The sequence below is a fragment of the Gorilla gorilla genome, chromosome 18 (assembly GCF_029281585.2).
Source record: "Gorilla gorilla gorilla isolate KB3781 chromosome 18, NHGRI_mGorGor1-v2.1_pri, whole genome shotgun sequence".
Lineage (NCBI taxonomy): Eukaryota > Metazoa > Chordata > Mammalia > Primates > Hominidae > Gorilla > Gorilla gorilla.
Window position 1 is genome coordinate 78,442,405 of NC_073242.2, and position 25,194 is coordinate 78,467,598.

The 25,194-nt window shown below is 42.8% G+C and overlaps 1 protein-coding gene across 1 annotated transcript; it reads left to right on the forward strand.

The window, feature by feature from the left end:
* Positions 1-78: 78 nt before the first annotated feature.
* On the forward strand, positions 79-23,846 carry C18H16orf78 (chromosome 18 C16orf78 homolog). The gene is made up of 5 exons (XM_004057625.5): positions 79-364; positions 3,995-4,114; positions 4,734-4,857; positions 20,856-21,111; positions 23,564-23,846. Exons 1-5 carry the CDS (start codon positions 215-217, stop codon positions 23,709-23,711), a joined length of 798 nt encoding a protein of 265 aa, XP_004057673.5. The 5' UTR covers positions 79-214; the 3' UTR covers positions 23,712-23,846.
* Positions 23,847-25,194: the final 1,348 nt, after the last annotated feature.

The window sequence follows — 25,194 nt, forward strand, 5'->3', positions numbered from 1 at the left end:
TACCAAGACTGGCAATGACTTCACAATCACTGCCCAGGCCTTCCACCTTTTAAGGCCAATATCCCAGGGTCTTGGCTCACTCTGCCCTTTATGTTCACATCTGGAGGCCACACCCTACCTTCTGAGTCACCAGGCCATCAAGTCCAGACAAAGGGATCAAAAGAGTGAAAGAGTGCCAGCCACCTCCCACCCAAGCCACTAGCAAGACTCCACAATGTCAGAGCAACCAGTGGACCTGAAGGATTTAATGCCCACAAAGAGGAAATACATGTGGAAGACTGCTGAAGATAGGCGCATGTCTGACCTCACCTGTGTGCTGGAGTGGCTGGAGCGGAGGCAGGGGAAGAAGAAACAAGCTCCCGAGGTGGGTACCATCCAAGAGAAATGGCAGGAAGACTTTACTCAAGATAGTTGCAGTAGGGGAGAGAGATTGAACTTAACTCTCCTGAAACAAAAGGCAGAATGGTTTTGAAGTGCTGGGATAAGCTAGTGAGAACTATCCAAGGACATTAAGGGGGTGGGGGAATTAGTTAATATGATTAGGCTGTCTGTGTTGCTAATTCGCACTTATCAATGTTAGGCTCCCATCCTCTCACAGAGACTGAGACAAGGTACAATCTTTCTTGATGATTACATTTCAAAGGGTCCTCCCAGGTCCTTGAGAAAAACATTCCTGGATTGTAAAACTAGCAAGAGACAGAGAGATTTACATCTCAAAGGGACAGAGAAAAAATTTACAAATCCAAGTTTTCTAGAGGAAATGCTCTAAGGAAAAGGAGGCCAAGGGCCTATCATCAGGAAGAAACCTGTCTAAAGTTTAGTCAAGCTGGGCAAATGTTAGTATTGGTCAGAATTCTAGAAAAGCCAAGGGGCAGTGGCTTCTGGGTCTCCGTATTGCAGGACGGGATCCTCCTACTGCCCTCAGCTCTTCCCTCCTTGTGATGCCTTCAGAATCAAAGAACGTTCATTCCTCACTGCCATTACTGCAACTGCAACTCCAGCTAACATACCTCCTCTTTTCTACCCTACATCGAGCTAGTTCTAACCCACCCTTTCCTCTTTCTCCAAGAAGTGTAGCAACCAAGTTTGCCTCAGTTTTTCCCAGAGCTCCCCCAAGACCTATCATCTATGAAGAACCAAGCCATGTCTTTGGAAAGTGGTGTCCTCTGCAGAAGATGCCACCTGGTCTTGAATCTCCTGACCCTAGAGCAAAATGAGTAAAAAATGCCATTACTAATAACAATGCTCATCACATCACTAACTTTTAATGTTTACTGTGGTCAAGGACCTGTGCTTAGATTTGTACCTGGGTTATGTGGTCAGTTGCTCCCAGTCAGGCTACCAGGGAGGCACCATTTTTACCCCCAGTTGAAGGATAAGGAAAGTGAAAATAAGTCATTTTATTGAAGTCACAGAAGTAATAAAGGGCAGAGCCAGGGCTCAAACTGAGATTTTCCAATTCCCAAATGCATAGACTCCTCTGCTTTATCCAGGTCAGCACCTGCCTTTGGGGAAAGCTTCCATTATGTTCGTGTACTTACTTACTGTATTAGTCCATTCTCATACTGCTACAAAGAAATACCTGAGACTGGGTCATTTATTTAAAAAAAAAAAAGGTTTAATTGGCTCATGGCTGTACAAGAAGCATAGGAGATTCCACTTCTCGGGAGGTCTCAGGAAGCTTACAATCATGGCAGAAGGCAAAAGAGGAGCAGGCACTTCACATGGCCACAGCAAGAAGTGGGAGGACGAGGTGCCACACACACTTTTAAAAGACTGGATCTCACGAGAACTCTCGCCTTCATGACAGTACCAAGGGGAATCGTGTTAAACCATGAGAAAGTGCCCCCATGATCTAATCACCTCCCACCAGGCCCCACCTCCAACACTGGAGATTACAACTTGACATGAGATTTGGGGAGAGACGCAGATCCAAACCATACCACTTACCATTTATAGTCAGAAAGATCTTGAGCGCCAATTCCATCAGACACATCTGACAAACATATTTTACTCTAAGGTGCTAATGATTTACAGATAGCATACCCACTGCCTTGATTTGGGGGCAAAGGGGAAGCTTGACTTCTGGGTCTCTCCAAACTCAATTTAATATCATCACAGGAATTACATTCACTTCCCTGGTTAATATGTTCAGGTCTATCTCCTTTTACCAGGATAAGATTCTAATAATCACATTTTAACAACTTTATCTTAAATGTGGCTTTTATTGTAAATAACTTTGGACCTAGAGAGGGAGCAAGTTTACATGGGAAATATAATTAAGTCTTCAAGCATTATTATGTTTCCCAGAAGCATCTGGGCTTTTAAAGAAGCTTCTAAGAGGAAGATGACGTGTGCTGGCAGGTCTCCGACAGCAGCAGGTGATGGGGGACCCTCTGGTGAGATGGTTGGGGTCTATCTTCACCACTCAGGGCCCTCTGTGACCTCCTCTGTTCTCTCCTGGGGTCTGACCTGGCCATCCAGGCTCTTCCCCCAACAGACTGCTCATGGTATTTCCCCCTTGTGATCCATTTGGCATCAGCGAAGACCCCTGAGGTCTGAAGTCTCAGCCATGGAGGATGCTGAATCCTTGAATGTTGCAGTTTCCTTGAGTCTAAAGCATCGCCATGTCAATTCGCTCAGCTTCCCAAAAATGGGGGCTGTGTGGGGAGCTACTCAGGTGACTCTTCGAGGGAGGCTGAGGATTGAGTGGGGGATGGTGGAAGGGGCTGCCCTGGAGGAGATGGGTCATCCTAGCTCCTCACAGCCTGAAAGTGCAGCCTTGACTCTGAGTTGCACTGTTTCTCCACTAAATCAAACAAAACCCTAAAGCTAACCAGCATTACCTTCCTTAGAAGGCAACTTGCAACATGGAGCAGGCCCTTGGACAGCTTCCTTCCATACTCCCAAATGGCTTATCGAAACTTCTCTTCCACCCACCCCGCATAATAACCTGCCCCCCATAATTCATGGAGGGCATTGCACATGCATGTCATAATTCAGTTATTGCTCTCAGTAACCTTATGAAGTAGGTCCTACTATTATCCCTACCTTTCAGACAAGGAAACTAAGCCACAGAGAGAGCAGAAACTTGCCGAGGTCACTCAGCCCTCAGCCGTGGATAGAGCAGGAATCCAGGCAGTCTGACCTGGACACTGCAGTCCAGGCCACCGTCTCCCTGTAACCATAAGCAGCACATTCCCAGAGGAGACCCAGTCTATTTAGTTTCTGCCTTGATGCTCTGGCACCCACCCCTACCCCTTATAGACTAGGCGGGATGCTTCCTGGGTGGCCCACCCTTTAAGTGCTTCTGCTGGGCTCCTGGACTGTGGGACCCTGGAGATCCCTAATGACCCTGCCCTCCCTGCCTCCCCTGCGAGAGCAGGAGGGCCAGGAATGTGCCATGCACAGGGAACTCCATTCAGGGCAGGGTGTGCTCAGCTCTTGGGCAGGTGGTAAGGAATACCTGGGGAAATAGAAAGGCAAGGTCAATGGTGACCACCACTCCAGGAAGACAGGATGGGGTGGGCCTGGGGTGCTCCGGGACCAAGGGAGAGGCCGGGCTGAGCAAAGGCCCAGAGGTCTGGATCAGCAGCACCTGTTCAAAGTCAGGGCAGCCTTCCTGTGACTCCAGACTGGAGGCAGGGGCAGGGAAGTCTGAGCTGGTAAGGCCACATGGGGGCTGGTGGGGCTTCCTACCAGGCTAGGGAGTGAGGCCCTTGTGTGGGGGGTGATGGGGAGCCCCTGATGGATTCTGAGGTGGAGAGGGACAGGACCAGGCCTGAGGCTCAGAAAGTCGCTCTGGGGGCGGCGACATGTATACCAGGGCGCATCTGGAAGCAGAGGAACAGTGACGACAGGCCCTAGAGTGTGTGTGCTGAAGCCCGTGGAGGGGAGGGACAGCCCCTCACCTGGGAGCCTTCTCCTCGGGGAAAGGGAGGGGACGCTGTCCCCACAGCAGTGGCTGCAGGGCTCTCTTCCCTTGTCTTTTCAGAAGCAAAAGCCCAAAGTGGTGACAGTCCTTAAACGAAATAAGAAGAAGGAAGAGAAGAAAGGCAAAGGCCTCATGACAGCACGGGGAGGGAACCGCAGGGCCACGGAGACTTCCCAGCAGGTAATGCAGCCCCTCTTCCCCCCCTCACCCCCACTGGGTCTCCAAATGGAGGAGGGGTCCCTGCTTCTCTCCTGCATAATGCCTGCCTACTTTCTAAATTTTAAGGCTCCGAAATTCACTCTGGCCCCACATTAACACTCAAATAAAATCTCCACCCCTCCCTACCCTGTCCAGCCATGCTACCCAATTGCTGCCTCCCTGTAGTTTCATTCTTCACAGGTGTCACATCCTCCCTTGCCCACATGTATCCCCGAAACCATTCAAGAAGGCCACTTGGAAGATGAGAACACCGTGGTTCAGTGAGGGACAAGAGCCTCCTGGCCACACAGCTAACAGGGCAGACCCACCCAGACCTAATGGCCTCCAAGGGCCTGTGTTTCCAAGGCCCCCAGGGACCCCTCCGATATATGGTGGGGAGAAGAGGAAGGCTTTGGTGAGCAAGCACCCATGGGCAGACCCTGCCCCTCCGACCTCTCCCAGGGCCCGGGGAAGCTCTCTCCTTGGTTGCCTTTGCCTGTCTTTTGGCAAACCCTTGAAATTGCTGTTTGCTTGGGATGGAGCGGGGAGGGTGAGCCAGGTCCTGTAACTGGGGTGTGACTTCTCACCTGCTCCCTCCAAGGCCTTAGGAAAGAGATTCAGGAAGGACGCCGCCTCCTACCGAAGGCTCTATGGAGTGGAGCAAAAGGGGAAATGCCTCAGCATGGTCCCTGGCAGCTACATCAAGGATGGCCCCAAGAAATCTGGTAAGGGAAAAACCTTGGCCCAGGCCGCCAGAATCCTCCTCCATAATCTCCTCCTCTAGAAGAAACCGAAAGCTCACGCCATTCTTAGAGCAGTAGCGTCCACGTCAATCCAACCATTGTGCACACAGGAGTCAGAAGCCCGCATGGAAGCTCAGTAGGGACCACTCCTGGGGTCGCTCTTGGCAAGCGGGGTGTGACATGAACAGGAGGCAAGTGTCTGTCAAGGCCCTGCCCCCTCTCGAGTGTTCCCTTCTCAGGAAACCAGCCTCATGTGTCCAGGTTCCTGAAGCTATTTTGGTGACATCAACTTCATGAGTTACAAATCATCTAATTAATTTAGATACTGTGACAATATCAACTAGATAAGGTACCACTCCTGCTGGCCTGAAACCTGCCAGGGGTTGCTCACCTCTAGGAAGGGATGAGCTTAGGCTGTGCCAGATCCCCAATTTCAAAGACTGCCTGGGTCCTGACCCTGGCTCTACTGCTTTATAAGGAGCTCAGAGTTGTATAATCCTGGACAACTTATTCCATCTCTGGAGTCTGGTTTTTCATCTATAAAATGGGACAATAACAATGCCTGCCTCTTAGTATGGTTGTGAGGTTTAAGCAAGATGATGCATGAAAAGTAATTAGCCTGACCAAGAGGAGGTGCTGAATAAATATTAGTGGTTTTTTTCTAAGTAAAAATTTTGCTAAAATTTCAGGTGGTCTTTACTGTGGTGTTGGAAAAACAGATACATTTGTTATGTCTGGCCCCTTGGGACAAAGGTGTAGGGTAAAAGACAAATCTGGAAGGGATTCCAATTAACCCAGGAGAAAAGTGCACAGGAGCCTTCAAGCAGAGGCTGTCAATTCTCGTATATAAAATTGCCCCCATTGTACCCAACAACAGCAACAAAATCTTTTTTTCCCCTTTTCATTTAATATACCAAAGCCATTATGACCAAATTGCAGTCACTTCCCTTTAAGATTTAAATGCAGTCGGCTTTCAGTGCAGTTTAGGATCCTAGATTAAATCCTAGAATAGCACTTTAGGGGCATTACTGGTGAAATCTGAAAAAGTTCTATAATATACAAAAAAATGTTAATTTCTTAGTCATGACAAACGTGCCATGGACGTAAGATGTTAACATTAAGGGAAAATGGATGAAGGATATACAGGAATCCTCCTTATTTTCTTTGCAACATTTCTGTAAATCCATATGTGATGGTTAATATTGAGTGTCAACTTGATTGGATTGAAGAATGCAAAGTATTGTTCCTGGGTGTGTCTGTGAGGGTGTTGCCAAAGCAGATTAATATTTGAGTCAGTGGACTGGGAGAGGCAGACCCACACTCAACCTGAGTGGTCACCATCTAATCAGCTGCCAGCACAGCTAGAATAAAGCAGGCAGAAGTTGGAAGGATCAGACTTGCTAAGTCCTCTGGCCTTCATCTTTCTCCTGTGCTGGATGCTTCCTGCCGTTGAACATCAGACTCCAAGTTCTTCAGCTTTTGGACACTTGATTCTATATCAGTGGTTTGCCAGAGGCTCTCTGGCTTTTGGCCGCAGACTGAAGGTTGCACTGTCGGCTTCCCTACTTTTGAAGTTTTGGGATGCAGACTGGCTTCCTTGCTCCTCAGCTTGCAGATGGCCTACTGTGAGACTTCACCTTGTGATCGTGTGAGTCAATACTCCTTAATAAACTCCCCTTCATATATACATCTATCCTATTAGTTCTGACCCTCGATGGAACCTTGACTAATACACCATAATTATTCTAAAATATTTAAGGTTTATTTAAAAAATAAACTAGATTGCCTTATGCCTTATGGGAAGCCCCATACCTTCCCCAAATTTTCTGTGACTACCAGTGTAATGTCTGGCTCCAAAATCCTGGTCCTGTTGGGCCCTGGAGCTTCTGTAAATCTTGCTTCCAGTGGCTGCTATCTTGTCTCTTTGATTTCTCCTGAAACCTCTCACACAAAGTCATTGTGTGTAAATACATTCTACTGAAGGCATGGGGTCAACAGAGGGAAAGAATTACATCACAGAATTATACAGCAAACAAATTAGAGATTGATTATTAGACTCCCTTGTTCTTCAAAGTCCTTTATCCCCTGCCACCAGGAGATTTTTCCCTAGCTACATGCCTTTGCAGGAAGTAGCCCCCTGATATTTTTCTCAACTCCAAGACTGGGTAAGGTGAGGTAAACCGGGAGTTCAGGCCACCAAATTTAAGGAAGCACTCACTCTCAGATGCGAAACATGCACTTGTGTGAGTCTGAGAGTGAACACCTCCTTAAATTTTGCACCCTGGGCACCTTGCTTTCCTCACCCGAGTCCTGGTACTGCTCAGTTCTCCCTCTTCCTATCTCTTTCCTCTTCTCTTTCCTCCCTCGTCTTCCTTCTCCACCTAACACTTTCCCATTGGCTTTTTACTTGAAGAGAACCATGTTTCATTTGTCTTGTTTCACACTCAAAGTAGTCTATTAAGACATTTTCTTAAACAATTCACTCCCTAAAAGAAACCCACACCAGCTGATTAAATAATTATTTACATCTCACTGCACAAGGATGCCAGCAGGTCAGGCTGACTTGACATGCATTTGGTTCCCTGCAGTTCCCTTCTTTCCACCATTCAAGTTGAATCCACTCTATTGGAGAATGAAGAAGCCTTGTCTCTCCTGATGTAATAAGACCAATGGCCAGTGGGTGGTGTGGTTGCAAATGGGCCAGCCCAAGTGCAAAAGGTGCTCAGAGGCATCTAGGAACAGTCTGGGCCTCAAGATGTGGCACCCAGGACCTAGTCAGGGCTGAGCCTGGGCACAGTAAGGAAAGCCTCTTGTGTAGACTGGCAAGAGGACTAAAATGAATGGGTATGATCTGAATTGGCAGACAAATTCAAAACAAAGCAGCCCCTAGGAAGGGCCTAGAGATAGTCCCATACACCATGCCCAGTGTTAGCTTGGGTTGCCATAGTCAAAGCATATCCCGATTGCATTACATTACATGCACCCTCCCAGGAAATGGTACTATCTCAATGTGGAAGTTGGATGTCAGAGTCTGTCCTACCACTTCTGCCTCACTCTCCCTTCATGACCAGTTACTGGGTCCTGTAGCTTCTGTCTCCTTAATATCTTTAATCTCTTTCTCTTCTCCATTTCCACAACCAGTATCTTAGCTTAACCGTGATCCTCATCCACTATAAGGATCACCAATTGCTTTCAACTTCTATGACTGCCACACTGGCCTTCCTCAGTTATTGATGTCTTTATATTTAAAGTGAGTTTTGGATCAGGCAATGTGGCTCATGCTTGTAATCTCAGAACTTTCGGAGGCCAAGGCAAGGGAATCATTTGAGGCCAGAAGTTTGAGAACAGCCTAGGCAACATAGTGAGACCCCCATCTCTACAAATAAACAAATACATAGAGTTTCTTCATTACACCACTAAAATAAATTAATAAAGCTCCAATAACTGATTCTACAGCAATGCAGCTCTATGAATTGACTGACAAATAATTCAGAATAATCCTCTTAAGGACGTTCACTGAGCTACAAGGAAACAAACAACTAAATGAAGTAGGAAAACAATACTTGGACAAAATGAATTCAGCAATGGAATAGAAACCATTTTTTAAAAGCCAAAAAAGGCCAGGCATGGTGGCTCACGCCTGTAATACCAGCACTTTGGGAGGCCAAGGCAGGCGGATCACCTGAGGTAGGGAGTTCAAGACCAGCCTGAACAATGTGGAGAAACCCCATCTCTACTAAAAATACAAAGTTAGCTGGTTGTGGTGGTGCGTGCCTGTAATCCCAGCTACTCAGGAGGCTGAGGCAGGAGAATCACTTGAACCCAGGAGGCAGAGGTTGCAGTGAGCCTAGATAGTGCCATTGCACTCCAGCCTGGGCAACAAGAGCAAAACTCCATCAAAAAAAAAAAAAAAAAAAAAAAAGCCAAAAACTAATTCCTGGAGCTGAAGAACAAGATGTCTGAATTGAAAAACTCAGTAGAGCACTTCAATGGCAGACTCAGTCCAACAGAAGAATCAGTGAATTTAAAGACATCTCATTTGAAATTATTCAGTCTGAGGAGTAAAAAAAAAAAAAGAATGAAAAATAATGAAGAAAGCCAACAGACTTATGGTACATTGGCAAGTGAAACAATACATATTATGGGAGTCTAAGAAGGAGAATAGAGTAATAAAATGTATTGAAAGAAATAATGGCTGCAAAGTTCCAAATTTGAGGAAAGAGATGTACATTAAGATTCATGAGGCCCAATCATTCCCAAATAGGTTGAACACAAAAAAGTCTGTACCAAGACATATTGTAGCTAAATTGTCAAAAGTCAGACAACGAAAGAATTTTGAAAGCAGCAGAAGAAAAGCTACTTGTCATATACAAGGAAACCCCCACAAGACTATGAGTAGACTTCTCAGCAGAAACCTTGCACATCAGGAGAGAATGGAATGAATATTTAAAATATTGAAAGAAAACAACTGCCAACCAAGGATACTATACCTGATAAAGCTGTCTTTTAGAAATAAAAGGAAAGGACTTTCCCAAACAAAGAGTGAGAGTTTTCATCACCATTGAACCTGCCTGATAAGAAATCATAAATTGATTTCCTCAAGCTGAAATAAAAGGACACTAATTAACAATGTAAAACACATGAATGTATAAAATCAACTAGTAAAGATACATATATAGTCAAATTTCAAATTCTGTAATATCGTAGTGGTGAGGTATGAATGACTTTCAACTCTAGTATAAAAGCTAAAAAACAAATGTATTAAAATTAACTATAACTATAATAATTTGTTAGTGGATACACAATACAAAATATATGTATATTGTTTTATCAATAACCTAAAATGGCACGTGGAGTGTAAAAGTATAGTTTTTGTATATGCTCTAAGTTAAGTTGTTACCAGTTTAAAATAGAATGTTATAACTATAAAATGTTTTATGGCCGGGCACAGTGGCTCATGCCTATAATCCCAACACTTTGGGAGGCTGAGTGGTTGGATCACGAGGTCAGGACCAGCCTGGCCAATATGGTGAAACCTCGTTTCTACTAATAATACAAAATCTAGCCAGACGTGGTGGCATGCGCCTCAGCTACTCGGGAGGATGAGGGAGGAGAATTACTTGAACCTGGGAGGCAGAGGTTGCAGTGAGCCGAGATCATGCCATTGCACTCCAGCCTGGGTGACAGAGTGAGACTCCATCTCAAAAAAAAAAAAAATGTTTTGTACAAGCCTTATGGTAACCACAAAAAACAAACCTGTAGTAAATAAATAAAAGAAAAATAAATAAAAACATACCGCTCCAAAAAGTCATTAAATCACAAAAGAAGACATCAAGAGAGAAAAAAAGAAACTACAAAGCAGTCAAAAAACAATGACCAAAATGACAGTAAGTTTTTACCTATTGATAATTACTTTAAATATAAATAGATTAAATGCGCCAATTGAAAGACATAAACTGGCTGAATGAATTTAATAAAAACAAGATCCAACTATACGCTGCCCATGAGAGACTCACTTTAGCTTTAAGGACACACACAGCCTGAAAGAGAAGGAATTGGAAAAGATATTCCATGCAAATGGTAACCTAAGGAGAGCATCAGTGGCTATACTTATATCAGATTTTAAGTCAGAAACTGTCACAAGAAAAAAAGAAGCTTGTCATATAACAAGGGATTGATTCATCAAGAAGACATAACAATTGAAATATTTATTCACTCAACATCAGAGTACCTAAATATATAAAAAATTTAACAGAACTGAAAGGATAAATAAACAGCAATACAATAATAGTAGGAGACTTTAACACTTCACTCTCAACAATGGGTAGGTCATGCAGGCAGAAAATTAATAAGGAAAACAGCAGATTTGAACAAAACTATAGACCAAATGGAACTAACATATGTTTACACATTCCATCAAAATACACATTCTTCTCAAATGTACGTAGAATATTCTCCAGAAGTGATCATATGTTGGACCACAAGACATTTTTTTTTAAGTGCAGCGGTACATGTGCAGATTTGTTACATAGGTAAATTCATGTCACGGGGGTTTGTTGTAGAGATTATTTCATCACCCAGGTGTTGTTAAACCTAGTACCCATTAGTTATTTTTCCTGATCCTCTTCCTCCTCCCACCCTCCACCCTCAGGTAGTCCCCAGTTTCCTTTGTTCCCCTCTATGTGGCCATGTGTTCTCATCATTTGTCTCCCACTTATTAGTGAGAACATGCAGTCTTTGGTTTTCTGTTTCTGCATCAGTTTGCTAAGGATAATGGCCTCCTGCTCCATCCATGTTCTTGCGAAGAATATGGTCTTGTTCTTTTTATGGCTGCATAGTATTCCATGGTGTATATGTACCATATTTTCTTTATTCAGCCTACCATCAATGGGCATTTAAGTTGATTCCATGCTTTGCTTTTGTGAATAATGCTGCAGTGAACATACGTGTGCATGTGTCTTTATGGTAAAATGATTTATATTCCCTTGGGTATATACCTAGTAATAGGATTGCTGGGTTGAATGATAGTTCTACTTTTAGTTCTTTGAGGAATCACCACACTGCTTTCCACAATTGTTGAACCAGTTTACACTCTGATTAGCAGTGCATAAGTGTTCCCTTTTCTCCACAACCTCACCAGCATCTGTTATTTTTTAACTTTTTAATAATAGCCATTCTGACTGGTGTGAGATGGTATCTCATTATGGTTTTGATTTACATTTCTCTAATGATCAGTGCTATTGAGGTTCTTTTTTTTCCATATGCTTGTTGGCTGCATGTATGTATGTCTTCTTTTGAAAAGTGTCTTTTCATGTCCTTTGCCCACTTTTGTTATTGTTGTTGTTTTTTCTTTCTTGTAAGTTTGTTTAAGTTTTTTATAGGTGCTAGATATTAGACCTTTGTCAGATGCATAGTTTGAAATTTTTTTTCTTCTATTCTGTAGGTTGTCTGTTAACTCTGTTAATAGTTTCTTCTCTTGTGCAGATTTGGTTTGTCAGCATTTTGTTGAGGCTTTTTGCGTTAATGTTCAAGGAACTGGCCTGACGTTTTCTTTTTTTGTTGTGTCCCTGCCATGTTTTGGTATCAGCATGATGCTGACCTCACAGAATGAGTTAGGGAGCAGTCCCTCCTCCTCCATTTTTTGGAACAGTTTTAGTAGGAATGGTACCAGCTCTTCTTTGTACATCTTGTAGAATTTGGCTGTGAATCTGTCTGGTCCTGGGCTTTTGTTGTTGTGGTGGTGGTTGGTAGGTTAATTACTGATTCAATTTTGGAGCTCATTATTAGTCTGTTCAGGGATTCAGTTTCTTCCTGGTTCAGTTCAGTCTTGAGAGGGTGTATGTGTCCAGTAATTTATCCATTTTTTCTAGCTTATGTACAGAGAGGTTTTCATAATATTCTCTGACGGTTATTTGTATTTCTGTGGGGTCAGTGGTAATATCTCCTTTGTAGTTTTTAATTATGTTTATTTGGATCCTGTCTCTTTTCTTCTTTATTAGTCCAGCTAGCAGTCTATCTGTTTTATTAATTCTTGCAAAAAACCAGGCCAGCTGTGGTGGCTCACACCTGTAATCCCAGCAATTTGGGAGGCCGAGACGGGCAGATGCCTTGAGCCTAGGAGTTCAAGACCAGCCTGGGTAACATAGTGAGATCCTGTCTCTATTAAGAAAAATTTTTTTTTTTAAAAAACCCACAACTCCTGGATTCCTTGATCTTGTAAATTTTTTTGTGTGTGTGTCTCAATTTCCTTCAGTTCAGCTCTGATTTTGGTTATTTCTTGTTTTCTGCTACTTTTGGGGTTGGTTTGCTCTTGGTTCTCTAGTTCTTTTAGTTGTGATGTTAGGTTGGTAAATTGAGATTTCTCTAACTTTTTGATGTGAGTGATCAGTGATATAAATTTCCCTCTGAACACTGCCTTAGCTGTGTCCCAGAAATTCTGGTATATTGTATCTTTATTTTCATTTGTTTCAAATAACTTCTGGATTTCTGCCTTAATTTCATTATTTACCCAAAAGTCATTCAGGAGCAGGCTATTTAATTTCCATGAAATAGTATGGGGTTTTTCTTCCTAACACAAGGTCTCACTTTGTTATCCAGGCTGGAGTGCAGTGGCAGGATCATGGCTCACTACAGCCTCGACCTCCCATGCTTAAGCAATCCTCACACCTCAGCCCCTCAAGTAGCTGGGATTACATGTGCACACCACCATGGCCAGCTAATTTTTGTATTTTTTTGTAGAGATGAGGTTTTGACATGTTATCCAGGCTGGTCTTAAACTCCTGAGCTCAAGCGATGTCCTAACTTGGCCTCCCAAACTGCTGGAATTATAAGCATACCCCTTGTGCCCAGCAAAATTGTATGGTTTTGAGTGATTTTCTTTGTCTTGATTTCTAATTTTATTGCACTGCACAAAACACATCTTAACAAATTCAAGAGGACTAGAATTATATTAACTATCTTTTCTTACCACAAAGGTATAAAACAAAAAATCAATAACATGAGAAAAATTAGAAAATCTAAAAATATGTGGAAATAAACACATATCTTCACATGCGTTTCTAACTTGTTCCATCTATTCTTTGCTTTCTCTTTCTTCTTTTCCTGCCCTCTTTTAGACCAAATATTGTTTATGATTCCATTTCATCTCCTTCATTAGCTTCCTAGTTATAACTCTTTGTTGCAGCCTGGTTCGGTGGCTCACGCCTGTAATCCTAGCACTTTGGGAGACGGAGGTGGGTGGATCACTTGAGGTTAGGAGTTCAAGACCAGCTTGGCCAACATGGCAAAACCCCATCTCTACTAAAAATACAAAAATTAGCCAGGCATAGTGGCGCATGCCTGTAGTCTCAGCTACAGGAGGCTGAGGCAGGAGAATCACTTGAACCCAGGAGGTGGAGGTTACAGTGAGCCGAGGTCGTGACATTGTACTCCAGCCTGGACAACAGAGCGGGACTCCATCTCAAAAAAAAAAAAATACAAAAATTAGCCAGGCATGGTGATGCACACCTGTAATCCCAGCTACTCAGGAGGCTGAGGCAGGAGAATCACTTGGACCTGGGAAGCGGAAGTTGCAGTGAGCCAAGATTGCACCACCGCACTCCAGCCTGGGCGACAGGGCAAGACTCTGTATTAAAAAAAAAAAAAAAATCATTTTAATGATTCTGTTACAGTGTGTAGTATACCTCTTTAAACTAGCACAGTCTATCTTCATTTTATGTAAACATAAGAGCCCTATCAGAGTATACTTCCATTTCTCCTCTCCCCTTCTACATGCTGTTGTTGCCACACATTATATTTTTCCATATTATAAACCCCACAAGTGTTATGATTTTTGCCCCAAGCAATTATGTTTTCAAGAGACTTTTGTGTTTACTCACACATTTAACATTTCCAGTGCTCTTCATTGAATCCAGATTTCTGTGTGGAATAATTTTCCTTCTACCTGAAGATTTTCCTTTAACGTATCTTGTGGTGTGGCTTTGTTGGTAATAAATTCATATAGCTTTTGTACATCCAGAAAGTTCTTTATTTCACTTTTGTTTCTGAGAGACAGTTTTGCTGAGTGTAGAATTTTAGATTGTCAACCTTTCTTCTTCCAATACTTTAAAGGTTGCTGTACTGTCCTCTAGCTTGTTTGCAATGGGAAGCTGGCTCTCTTCCTAATTTTTGTTCCTCTGTAATGTATCTTTTTCCTCTGGCTTCTAAGATTTTCTTTTAAGAAAGGAGCTTATGATGTGCCTTAATGTCATTTGCTTAATGTTTCTTGGGTTTGTATTCGGGGTTTGTTGAAATTCTTGGTTTACAGTTTTCATCAAATTTGACAAATGTTTGGACGTTATTTCTTCACAAATTTATTTCATTTCTCCATTCTCTCCCCTCTCTTTGAGGCACCCCAATTACACATATTTACAGTCCCAAAATTCATCTTGTGTTTTTCTTCATCTTTCAGTCTCTTCTCTTTGTGTTTCATCTCGTATAGTTTCTTGTGCTATACCTTCAAGTCCACTAATCTTTTCTTCTCCAATACCTAATCTTCTGTTAATCCCATCCAATATAATTTTTATTTCAAATATTGTTATTTTCTTCTCGAGAACTTCAATTTGGGTCATTTTAAATCTTCTGTGTCTCTTCTTAATGTGACCCTGCCTTGAAGGGCATAACAAGAGTATGTCATACTAGCTGTTGCCACGTTCTTGTCTACTAATTCTTTCACTGGAGTACTTACTTTTCTGACTTGTGCCAACTAGTCCTCAGCTGAGAGGAATCTTTGCATAACTTTGCAGTTCTTGGTGCAGCTTTTTCCTCTTGTTCTAGCTCTTATGGTTTAACCTAAATTATCTGGTTTCTCTCCCCAACTCAAGGGGACTGCTAGGCTCTGCCTTTGCCTAGGCTTCCCCGCAACCCCGTGCTACAACTTGGAAGCATCTTCCAAATGAAGGCTGGGGCAATCATGGGGCTCCCCTTATTTCTTTCCCCTCACTCAAGAATCACTGCCCTGTGTTGTGTGTTGTCCAATGTCTTAAAACCGCTATTTCATATGACATTCCCAGTTTATTAACTGCTTGAGGTGGAAGGATAAATCGAATCCCTGCTACCCCATCTTGGCTGAAGGCAGAAGTCTCAGATTGGCCTTTCCAAAACATAAACCTTTTTGAGTGCAATAGCAAGTCACTGAAAAGTTTTACGAAGGAAATTACCAAATTGAATTTAAATTTTAGAAAGATTGCTCTGGCGCTGAGCCAGGAAAAGATCCTGGGAAAACAATTGTAACACCTTGCCAAAGTAAATCTTGGCAAAGTCTGAGTAGTAGACTGGAAAGAGAATTCCCTCCCTGGGCACCTATGTCCAGAATATGGTGTAGATGCCAGGCCAAGGATACATTCCTAATGCACAGGGCTAGAAGGCCATACCCCCTTTTGTCTCCACGAGCACAGAGTGAGCTTCTGGTGTCCCAAACATGGCTCACTAGAAATATAACCTATCTCTTCCGCCACAAACCCAGGAATGTGGGTCATTTTTGTCCAAAAGAGTGGCCAGGACAGGCTTCCAGAAAAAGGCTCTGACAATGTGGGCTCATGTCCTCGGTTCACCACTAATAATCTGTGGCATCTTGAGCACATTACCTAATCCCTCTGATCCTCAATGTTCTCCTTTGTCAAATGGATAGGATGTGGTTATGAGACTAAAGTGCCCCCACTGCCAGAAAGCCCTTGAACACTGCCTGGTATGTGAGTCACTCAACACATGTTAGCTAATCTGTGTAATTGTCATTACTTTTTATATTGCTATCACTCTTTCCTTCATGAGACCCACCTTGCATGGAAGAGGATCAGATGTTTCAGGAAAGGCGATTGCCCTTTTTCCAAGGAATTTCCTTATTTGTGTCAAAGAGAATGTGCAGCTCATGATCCTCCCGGAGCATAGCACCAATTTCCTCCACGCACAAACAGGGACTGCTGAGGCCACCTGACCTTATCACCCTGTCAAGGACCAGCTACCATGCCAGAGCACCATGTACCATAAAGAGTCCTAATTCAGCCACTAACTCACTGTGACACCTTGGGCAGGTCACACCCACACCTCAGGCCACTGTCTCTGCATTTATGTAATTGCAGGAGGTCTAGACGCATTTGCACTAGGAATATCCGGATAAAATTCCCAAACTTTGTTGATGAAATCTTACAAGCTTACAGACAGAATAATTTACTTACAAGGGGAAAAAAATCAGCCTGCCATCAACCTGGAAGTGGAATAGCACATATGCCTTACTAAGAGTAAAGACCCCCATAATACTGACCCCAACTCACATAAGTCACTACCAAATGAATGACTTATATTTGTAGATTCAGAAATATTTAGGGATTTTTATCAGCCATACATTCCTTCATCTGCAGAAAATTCTCTAGGAGAGACTAGAAACAACACATTAGGAAATAATTTAAAATAAAAATCTAGATACACATTTAAAACCAGGTGAGATAGAAAAGTTTATGACAAAAGGAAAAGCAAAGAAACAAGGAAATGCAAGTAGATCAGTTAGAATTGAGGCTAAAAGAAACACATAGAGTAAAAGAGGGATCTTTTTAAATGTTAAAGAGAATAAGTAATAACCATAAACCTACATGCATCAAAAAATGTAGTAGGTAAATAGTAGGTAAATAAATAAAACAAAACATTTAGAAATGCAGGGAGAACCTGTTAAACATACAGTTATAGTGGTACATTTTATTTTATTTTGACTTTTAGGTTCTAGGAGTACATGTGCGGGTTTGTTACATGGGTAAATTCTGTGTCACTGATGCCTGGTGTATAAATGATCCTATCACCCAAGTAGTGAGCATATGATATGGTTTGACTCTGTCCCCACCCAAACCTCATCTTGAATTGTAGTTCCCACAATTCCCAAGTGTTGTGAGAGAAACTGGTGGGAGGTAATTGAATCATGGAGGAAGGTGTTTCCCATGCTGTCCTCATGATAGTGAATAAGTCTCATGAGATCTGATGGTTTTATAAATGGGAGCTCCCCTGCACAAGTTATTCTTGCGTGCTGCCATGTAAGATGTCCCTTGCTCTTCTGCCATGATTGTGAGGCCTCCCCAGCCATGTGGAACTGTGAGTCAATTAAACCTCTTTCCTTTATAAATTACCCAGTCTCGGGTGCATCTTTATTAGCAGCATGAGAACAGACTAATACAGCATAGTAACCCGATACGTAGCCTTTCAACCCACATCTCCCTCCCATTCTCCCCACTATAGGGGTAAATTTTAATACACCTCCTTCAGAACCAAACAGAATATCATATAGACAATAACAGGAAATACATAGAAGAATGTAACAATGCAGTTAACAAACTGTAGCTTTACATCTGAATAGAGAACATGTATTTTTATATATCCAAACAATATTTACAAAAATCACCCGTGTGCTTTGCCATAAAAAAAATTAACATTCAAAAAAGTAAAGACTTTAGGCCTACCTACATCATCCTAAACCAACAATTAGAAATAACCCTCTACTTTAAAAATTGGAAATTAGGAAACACACATCCAAATTACCCTTGTATCAAAGAAAATAACTAACGAAATAAGCCTGTTTCATACCAAAACCTATGAGACATAGGCAAAACATATGCTCAGAAGAAAATTTACAGTAAAAACTAAAAGTAATAATTCTTTATAAAACACATAATAAAAGAAATTGCCAACACTTTCATTAGTTTAATAAGCAGAAGAAAGAATTGCTATGAAAAAGAGAAAATTAATATATTAAATACTGGCTGGGATTAATGAATAATATCAAGATCAAAAGTTGTTAAAAGGCTAAATATAAAGCTAGCTTTTTGAAAAAGCAAGTGACATGAAGGCAATTGCTATGAAGTAATCATAAGCCTTGTTAAAAAGAAGAGTAAAAATACACAAGATTTTATGTGAGAAAGGATGCAAATAAAATAAAAGAATTGTAATAGAATACTATACCTCTATACAATACATTTTAAAGCCTAAAGGAAATGGATGATTTTCTATTATACTATATATTATCAAAATTGGTACAATAAAGAGCAGAAAAATTGAATAGGGCAATTTCTGCAGTGAAGGTTGAAAAATAATTAACATTTTCCCACTAAAAAATGGCACTAAGACAAATGGTTTCATGCAAGGTTTTAACATTTAAAGAGCAAATAATTCTAACATTACTTCAACTATTACAGACTGTATAAAATATAGACATTTCTGCATTAATTTAAAAAGCTATTAAATTAATGCAGAATTTTAATATTAAAAGTTATACCAAAAAAGTTGGCCAATCTCACAATAATATAAATGCAAAAATCTAAAAATTTTTAGCAAACATAGTCAATGTATGAAAATACATCAAATGTACAATGTCTGAAATGAATTCCACCATGAACAAGTGGGCTTTATTACAGCAGGTGAGAAGTGGTTCATTATCAGGATATCTAAGAACACAATTTATTACATCAACATATTAAAGGAAAAAATGTGATTATATCAGTTGATGGCAAAAAAAAGCAATGAATAGAATCAAGCAATTATCACCAGTAAAAACTCTATGCCAACCAGGGATAAAGCCACTAAAATATTATAAAACATGTATCCCAAATAGGGGCAAATATCATTCTAAATGATGCAATGCCCAAATTATTTAAAATCAGGAACAAAATGAGGCATAATCCCTATCATCATTATTGGCAATGTTCTACAGTGTCTGTCAAATGTAATATATATTAAAAATAATATATAATTTTGATAAATATTGGAGAAATGATATGTTCATTTTTTCCCCAATATGATTGTATATCTACAAAACTCATGAAATTCTAGTTAAAAAGTAATAAAATTTACTGTGGTTGCTGGTATACTAGACAAATATAGTTTTTTGTTTGCTTGTTTGTTTGTTTTTTTGTTTGTTTTTGAGACAGGGTCTCACTCTGTCACCCAGGCTGAAGTGCAGTGGTGTGATCATAGCTCACTGCAGCCTTGACCTCCTGGGCTCAAGCAATCCTCCCACCTCAGCCTCCCAAGTAGCTAGGATGACAGGCATTTGCCACCACACCCCTAATTTTTTTTTTTTTTTTTGGTAGAGATGGAGTCTCACTTTGTTAGTCTTGAACTCCTGGCCTCAATCCATGTTGCCCAGGCTGGTCTTGAACTCGTGGGCTCAAATGGTCCACCTGCCTCACCTCTCAAAGTGCTGGGATTATAGACATGAGCCAGCATGCCCAGCTGACAAATATAGTTTTTAAAAAACAGTAGACTTTTCTCTATATACTTGTCATACCAGTTAGAAATGGAAATGAGTAGAGAATATTCCATCCTCCTGAGTAAAAATACATAAAACACTTAGAAGGAAATTTAGCAAGAAAAAAATATTAAGGTGTCCAAGCTCTAGTCCAACCTTCAGGCTGGCCACATGGGACCCAGGACAGATTTGAATGTGGCTCAACATAAATTTGTAAACTTTCTTAAAACATCATGAGATTTTTTTTTTTTTTTGCGATTTTTTTTTTTCTCATCAGCTATCATTAGTGTTAGCAGATTTTAGGTGCGGCCCAGTAAAATTCTTCTTCTTCCAATGTGGCCCAGGGAAGCCAAAATGTTGGGCACCCCTGCAAGTCCAACAACATTTTGTTTGGTACAAACCCCATATTTGGGTCACATCAGACACTTACCATTACATTCTGTGTATTTGTGCCTTCACACATTCTGTTCCTCTGCCTGCAATCCTTTCCTTCCTTTTCTAACTGATCAACGATTTGCCCTTTTAAACCCAGCTCAAAGCTTTTCTCTTCTGATACCTTCCCTGGGATATCAGAAGATATCCTCTAGGCTACCTCCTCTAGGCTCATTCCACTTAGGGGAATTCTTGCTGGGGAGGATGGAGAGAACAGATTGAAATAAGCAGAAAGGGGGAAGGAGGGAAAGGAAGGGAGTTGGAACAGGGCAGGGAGAAAGGAGGGAGGGGTAAAAGGATTGAACAAATAAAGAAATAGAACCTGGGCTAGGCACGGTGGCTCATGCCTGTAATCCCAGCACTTTGGGAGGCTGAGGCAGGTGGACCATTTGAGCCCAGGAGTTCAAGACCAGCCTGGGCAACATGGCAAAACCCTAGCTCCACAAAAATATAGAAATTTATCAGGAGTGGAGGCATGTGCCTATAAGCCCAGCTACTCGGGAGGGTGAAGCAGGAGGATCACTTGAGCCTGTGAGATAGAGGCTGCAGTGAGGTATGATTGTGCCACTGTGTCCAGCCTGGGCCACAGAGTGAGGAAACTCAGTCTCAAAAAAAGAAAGGGGAGAAGGGGTATAGAGAACCTGTGGAAGCCATGAAAAGACCTCATATCTCAGAACAGGTATTGTTTGAAGTCCATGCATTCCTCCAGCCTTCATCCCCTTCCTGCCCACCCCACCTCTCACGTCTCCCACGGTCTAACTCTTTGATGGCATCTGTCCAATTTCAGATACAGACATCAAGGATGCAGTCGACCCAGAGTCCACTCAGCGGCCAAACCCATTCCATCGACAAAGCATTGTCTTAGATCCCATGTTACAGGAGGGTACCTTTAGCAGCCGGAGGGCAACCTTCGTAAGAGACTGGTCCAACAAGATGCCTGACATGGCTTACGAACGCAAGCTAAAGAGCCTCATGGAGAAAAGCACTGAACCTAAGATGGAAACCATGAGGATGTTGAAGCCAGAGGAGGTGCTGAGCTGCCGGTGAGAGCTGCCACCCCCTGGGCAGATGGGGTGGGGTCCTGTAACAGGCTTTGCTCACTCCTGTCCCTGGCTCAAACACCTTGGCTTAGCCTGAAGATCTAGGAGTAGGGGCTTGGCGTGGCTAAGCTCTGCCCTTTGGTCCCAAAGGACTGCTCCAGGGCTCAAGCCAGTGGGTTTCCAGCAGCTCACCTGCTGGTAGACCATCCCCTGAATGGGCATGTCATTTAGGTGCCGCCACTTTGATGCCACACCTTTCAACAACCCTCCCAATATTTCCATTTGTTTCAATATTACTCAAAATGGAAAGAATGTGGCTTTGTCTTACTAGGAAGATTTCCCTACAATCCTTTGCACTGTGGGGTTGAGTTGCTGGTGATGGTAGCCACCATCCTCAGTGACCTACCTGCTGCATGTTTGGACTTTTAGACTGTCAAAGGGATCATGAACAAAGTGTGAAACCATTTGATATTTACTGCTCTTCCCAAAGAGTCTCCCTTCTCACTTGCTCTCTGTCCTGTTTATCAGGGCTCTCTGGTTTTCAGCAATGGAGCCCAGATTCCCCCATCAAAAAACAACCATCCCTCTCCCTAGCCCAGTGTTTTCCTTTACTGTAAAGTTGTAACTGACAAAGTTCAGAAACTTTAGCAAATAAGGAAACAAAACAACAGAGTAATGTAGTTGTCATCATCCTTGTAAGGTTGACATCAGTAAACTCATCTATAGGTTTAAGATGGCCTCAAATGTCTGGCAATCTAATAACTCCATCACAAAGTCCTGCTCTGCTCACTGACTGGCAGAAGGATGGATGAATAGAATGGTTAACTGGCTTCCAGATGAACAGGGAGAGATCTCAGCAGACTGCCTTTGCTGGCTGGTTCCGTGGGTGGATGACTTTGGCCCTGGCTTTCAGATGGGCCATGTGGTTCTAATTGACTCTGGGCAACAGACAGCCTACCCGGGTTCCATGGTGGGGGAAAAGAGATTTGGACAGGACTCCTGCCCTCCAAAGAGAGGGAAAGAATATTTGAAGAGATAGCATATGAAGCCATTCAAGAAACATCCAAGAAAAGAATGAAGTGGTTCAGAGTGGGATTTATTATTATTATTGAGACAGCCTCTCTCTGTCACCCAGGCTGGAGTGCAGTGATGCGATCTCAGCTCACTGCAACCTCCACCTCCCAGGTTCAAGCCACTCTCGTGCCTCAGCCTCCTGAGTAGCTGCGATTATAGGCATGCACCACCACACCCAGCTAATGTTTGTATTTTTAGTAGAGATGGGGTTTTGCCATGTTTCCCAGGCTGGTCTTGAACTCCTATTCTCAAGTGGTTCACCTTCCTTGGCCTCCCAAAGTGCTGGATTACAGATGTGAGCCACAGCACTTGGATGAGGCCTTAATGGGTGTCCCCATATACATATGCATGAGACCCTCAGAGGCTAGGCTTATCAGGGAAAAAGTAGTCCAAGTGTGGGGATTGGTGAGGGGGTCTGAGCTGGCCATAAGAACAGGTAGGCTCTGGGAAGATCTTAAAGAACAGTGGCCATTCCTAACAGGCAGAAAATCACATTATATCAACACACAGCTCCTCTCCCATAGTCTGTGGCAAAGCAAGCAACCAGCAGGCAGCCTGAGTAGGGGGCCTACACCCTATACTAAAGCTGAGACCAAGGTCAGAGTTGCTGGTAGAATAAGGAGCTCTCTGGATCACACAGTACAAATGGGATTGATCCCATTCTTCAGTATCAGAATTATGGGGCTCTAGCTAATATTCTAAATCAATGGTCTGATTTTTAAATTGTGTGGATATTATTAAAAACAAATGCTCACCGCTATGCCTGCAACGTTGCTCAGCGATTATTTCCACTGTCTGTATCTTTCCCGGCCCATGACCTCTCTCAGTGTATGTGCGCATGACAGTGACAAATCACGTAACAATTCACATTCTGTCTTTTCTCCCCACTTGGTATTGTCACAGCCACGTGGCACCATCTTCTTCCTAATGCCATTCTAACTATGGCCTTTTAATTAAGATCCTTGACATGAGGTAGTCCATTATCAGATTGACCAATTCTCTGTTGGTGGATTTACTCATTTTCCTGTTGTTGACAATCTCAAAATGAACATCTTTTATTTATATAGCTTTTGTTTCCATTGACTTCTCTTCTTGGGATACATCGAGGACCTGAGTGGGGTTACTGAGTCAAAGATAATGAATGTTTTTTCTCTGGAGGCAACTGACTGCCAAAAGAGTTACACAAATGCAAACTCCCACCGCCTTTGTGGGGTGTCCCACTGTCTTATAAAGTCTCCATCAGCTCCACGGATGACTGGGAGAGACAGCCCCTTGCAGAGCACCCACACTTACTGCTGCTTAAATCTAAGCTCTTTTCAATAAAGTTAGAAGCTGCTGTGACTCCACCTTCAACTGACCTCTTTTGCCTTCTCTTGAACAGATACCTGAGGTTATCCAAGGAGAACATTCGGACCTTGCTCAAGTTGTGCAAGGATGCAGGAATGAATGTGGATATCCACCCCCACATGGTCGAAGAGGACATAGATGCTAAAAAGGTGTTCACCGGAATACCCAGCGTGGCCCTCTAAATAGCTCCTCTCGACACCACCTTCAGGCTCCTTCTGTCATGGGACCCGTCACCTCCAGATGCCATCCTCTGGCACACTACAAGTGGTCCTTCCAACTTAGTGCATCCCTTTAGAAAGTAAGCAATCAGAAAACAAGCCTCGGCTGTGTGATCATTGTGCTTCCGTAAGACTGGTCCTTGAAATCCGAGTCAGAGCCAGCATAGGAGAAACTGTGGTTTTTCTCCTGACCAAAAGAAGAATCCTTAGAAAGGGCTTCTTAGGAAGGAAGGCTTAGGAGTTAAAAAAAAAAAAAAAAAAAAAAAAAGAGGTGGGGAGGTCCAGGGTCCTCAGAGAGACATTAGAAAGGACAAAGTGTAAAGGGGCTGGTTGAGAACACACACACATGCCCCACGCCCATGGCACGACTTGGCTTTGTGGGGACTTGGCTTCCTTGTGTGCAGAGTGGGGGACTGATTGGGGCAGTGAGAGAGGGAAATGCTGTCAACATATGGAGGCAAGGAAGGAGACCTTTGTGTGCTTACAACCACAGACCCCAAAAGGGGACCTGAAACCTTTCAGAGCTGGTAGGTGCCTCAATATCAGCAAGTCCAGGACCTTATTCATTTGAATAAAAGAAGCCACAGAGGGCAAGAAACTTGCTCAGAGTTACATAGATGAGAAACGGCAGGGTTGAGATGAAAACAGTATCTTCCCCAAGTCTCCTGCCCTGCTTTCTTGCATGACTGTGGCCAGTCCTGCAGGAATTTTTTGAGACACAGCCTTCCCATCTGGGTATGCTGTCCAACCAAGGTCACAAACTCAGGCCCTTCCAGTCCCTGCAAGTGTTTCAAGCAAGTCTGAATCCCACGTGTCCTACTTAATAGCTGTGTGATTTTAGGAAAGTTACTTTACCTTTCTGTGCCTCTGTTTCCTCGCCTGTAAAATGGGTTTAATGAGAGTATGTGCTGAGCAGGAGTGCTGTGAAGAGCACATGAGAGCTTGCATGTGAAGCAGGGAGCACAGTGACAGCCAAGAACTCCATACAAATGTGGGCTGTTTCGTAGTTCACTGGGGTAGATGAGGAGCTGATTTTCCAGCCACTGCTTTTCTGAGAGGGATCCCCAAAACTAGGCACGTCAATCCCCGTGGAAAAGCTGCCAATACCAAATCCACATCTGCTCATGGCAAACCTAAACATCTAATGATCTCTGGGCCTCCAAGAGCTAGGCCACATCCCAGAGATACTCTGGTACAGAATCTCGGCTGGGCAGCCACTACTCCAGTCAGTCTTGTGAGCAGGTTTTACTCCCTGACTCCGTATACTAAAATAGCAGGGATTTTCCTTCCATGTACTTTTAAATTTCCATATCCTACCCTGAGGTTCTAAAGTAGTCTCTTGAAGGTAAGTAGGTCTCTCCACTGAAAGTCATTGCCACTGGGGCTCAGAGAGAGGCCCTGGAGGCTGCCGGACCCACCCTCCCCTACCCCACGCCAGCCCACCCTA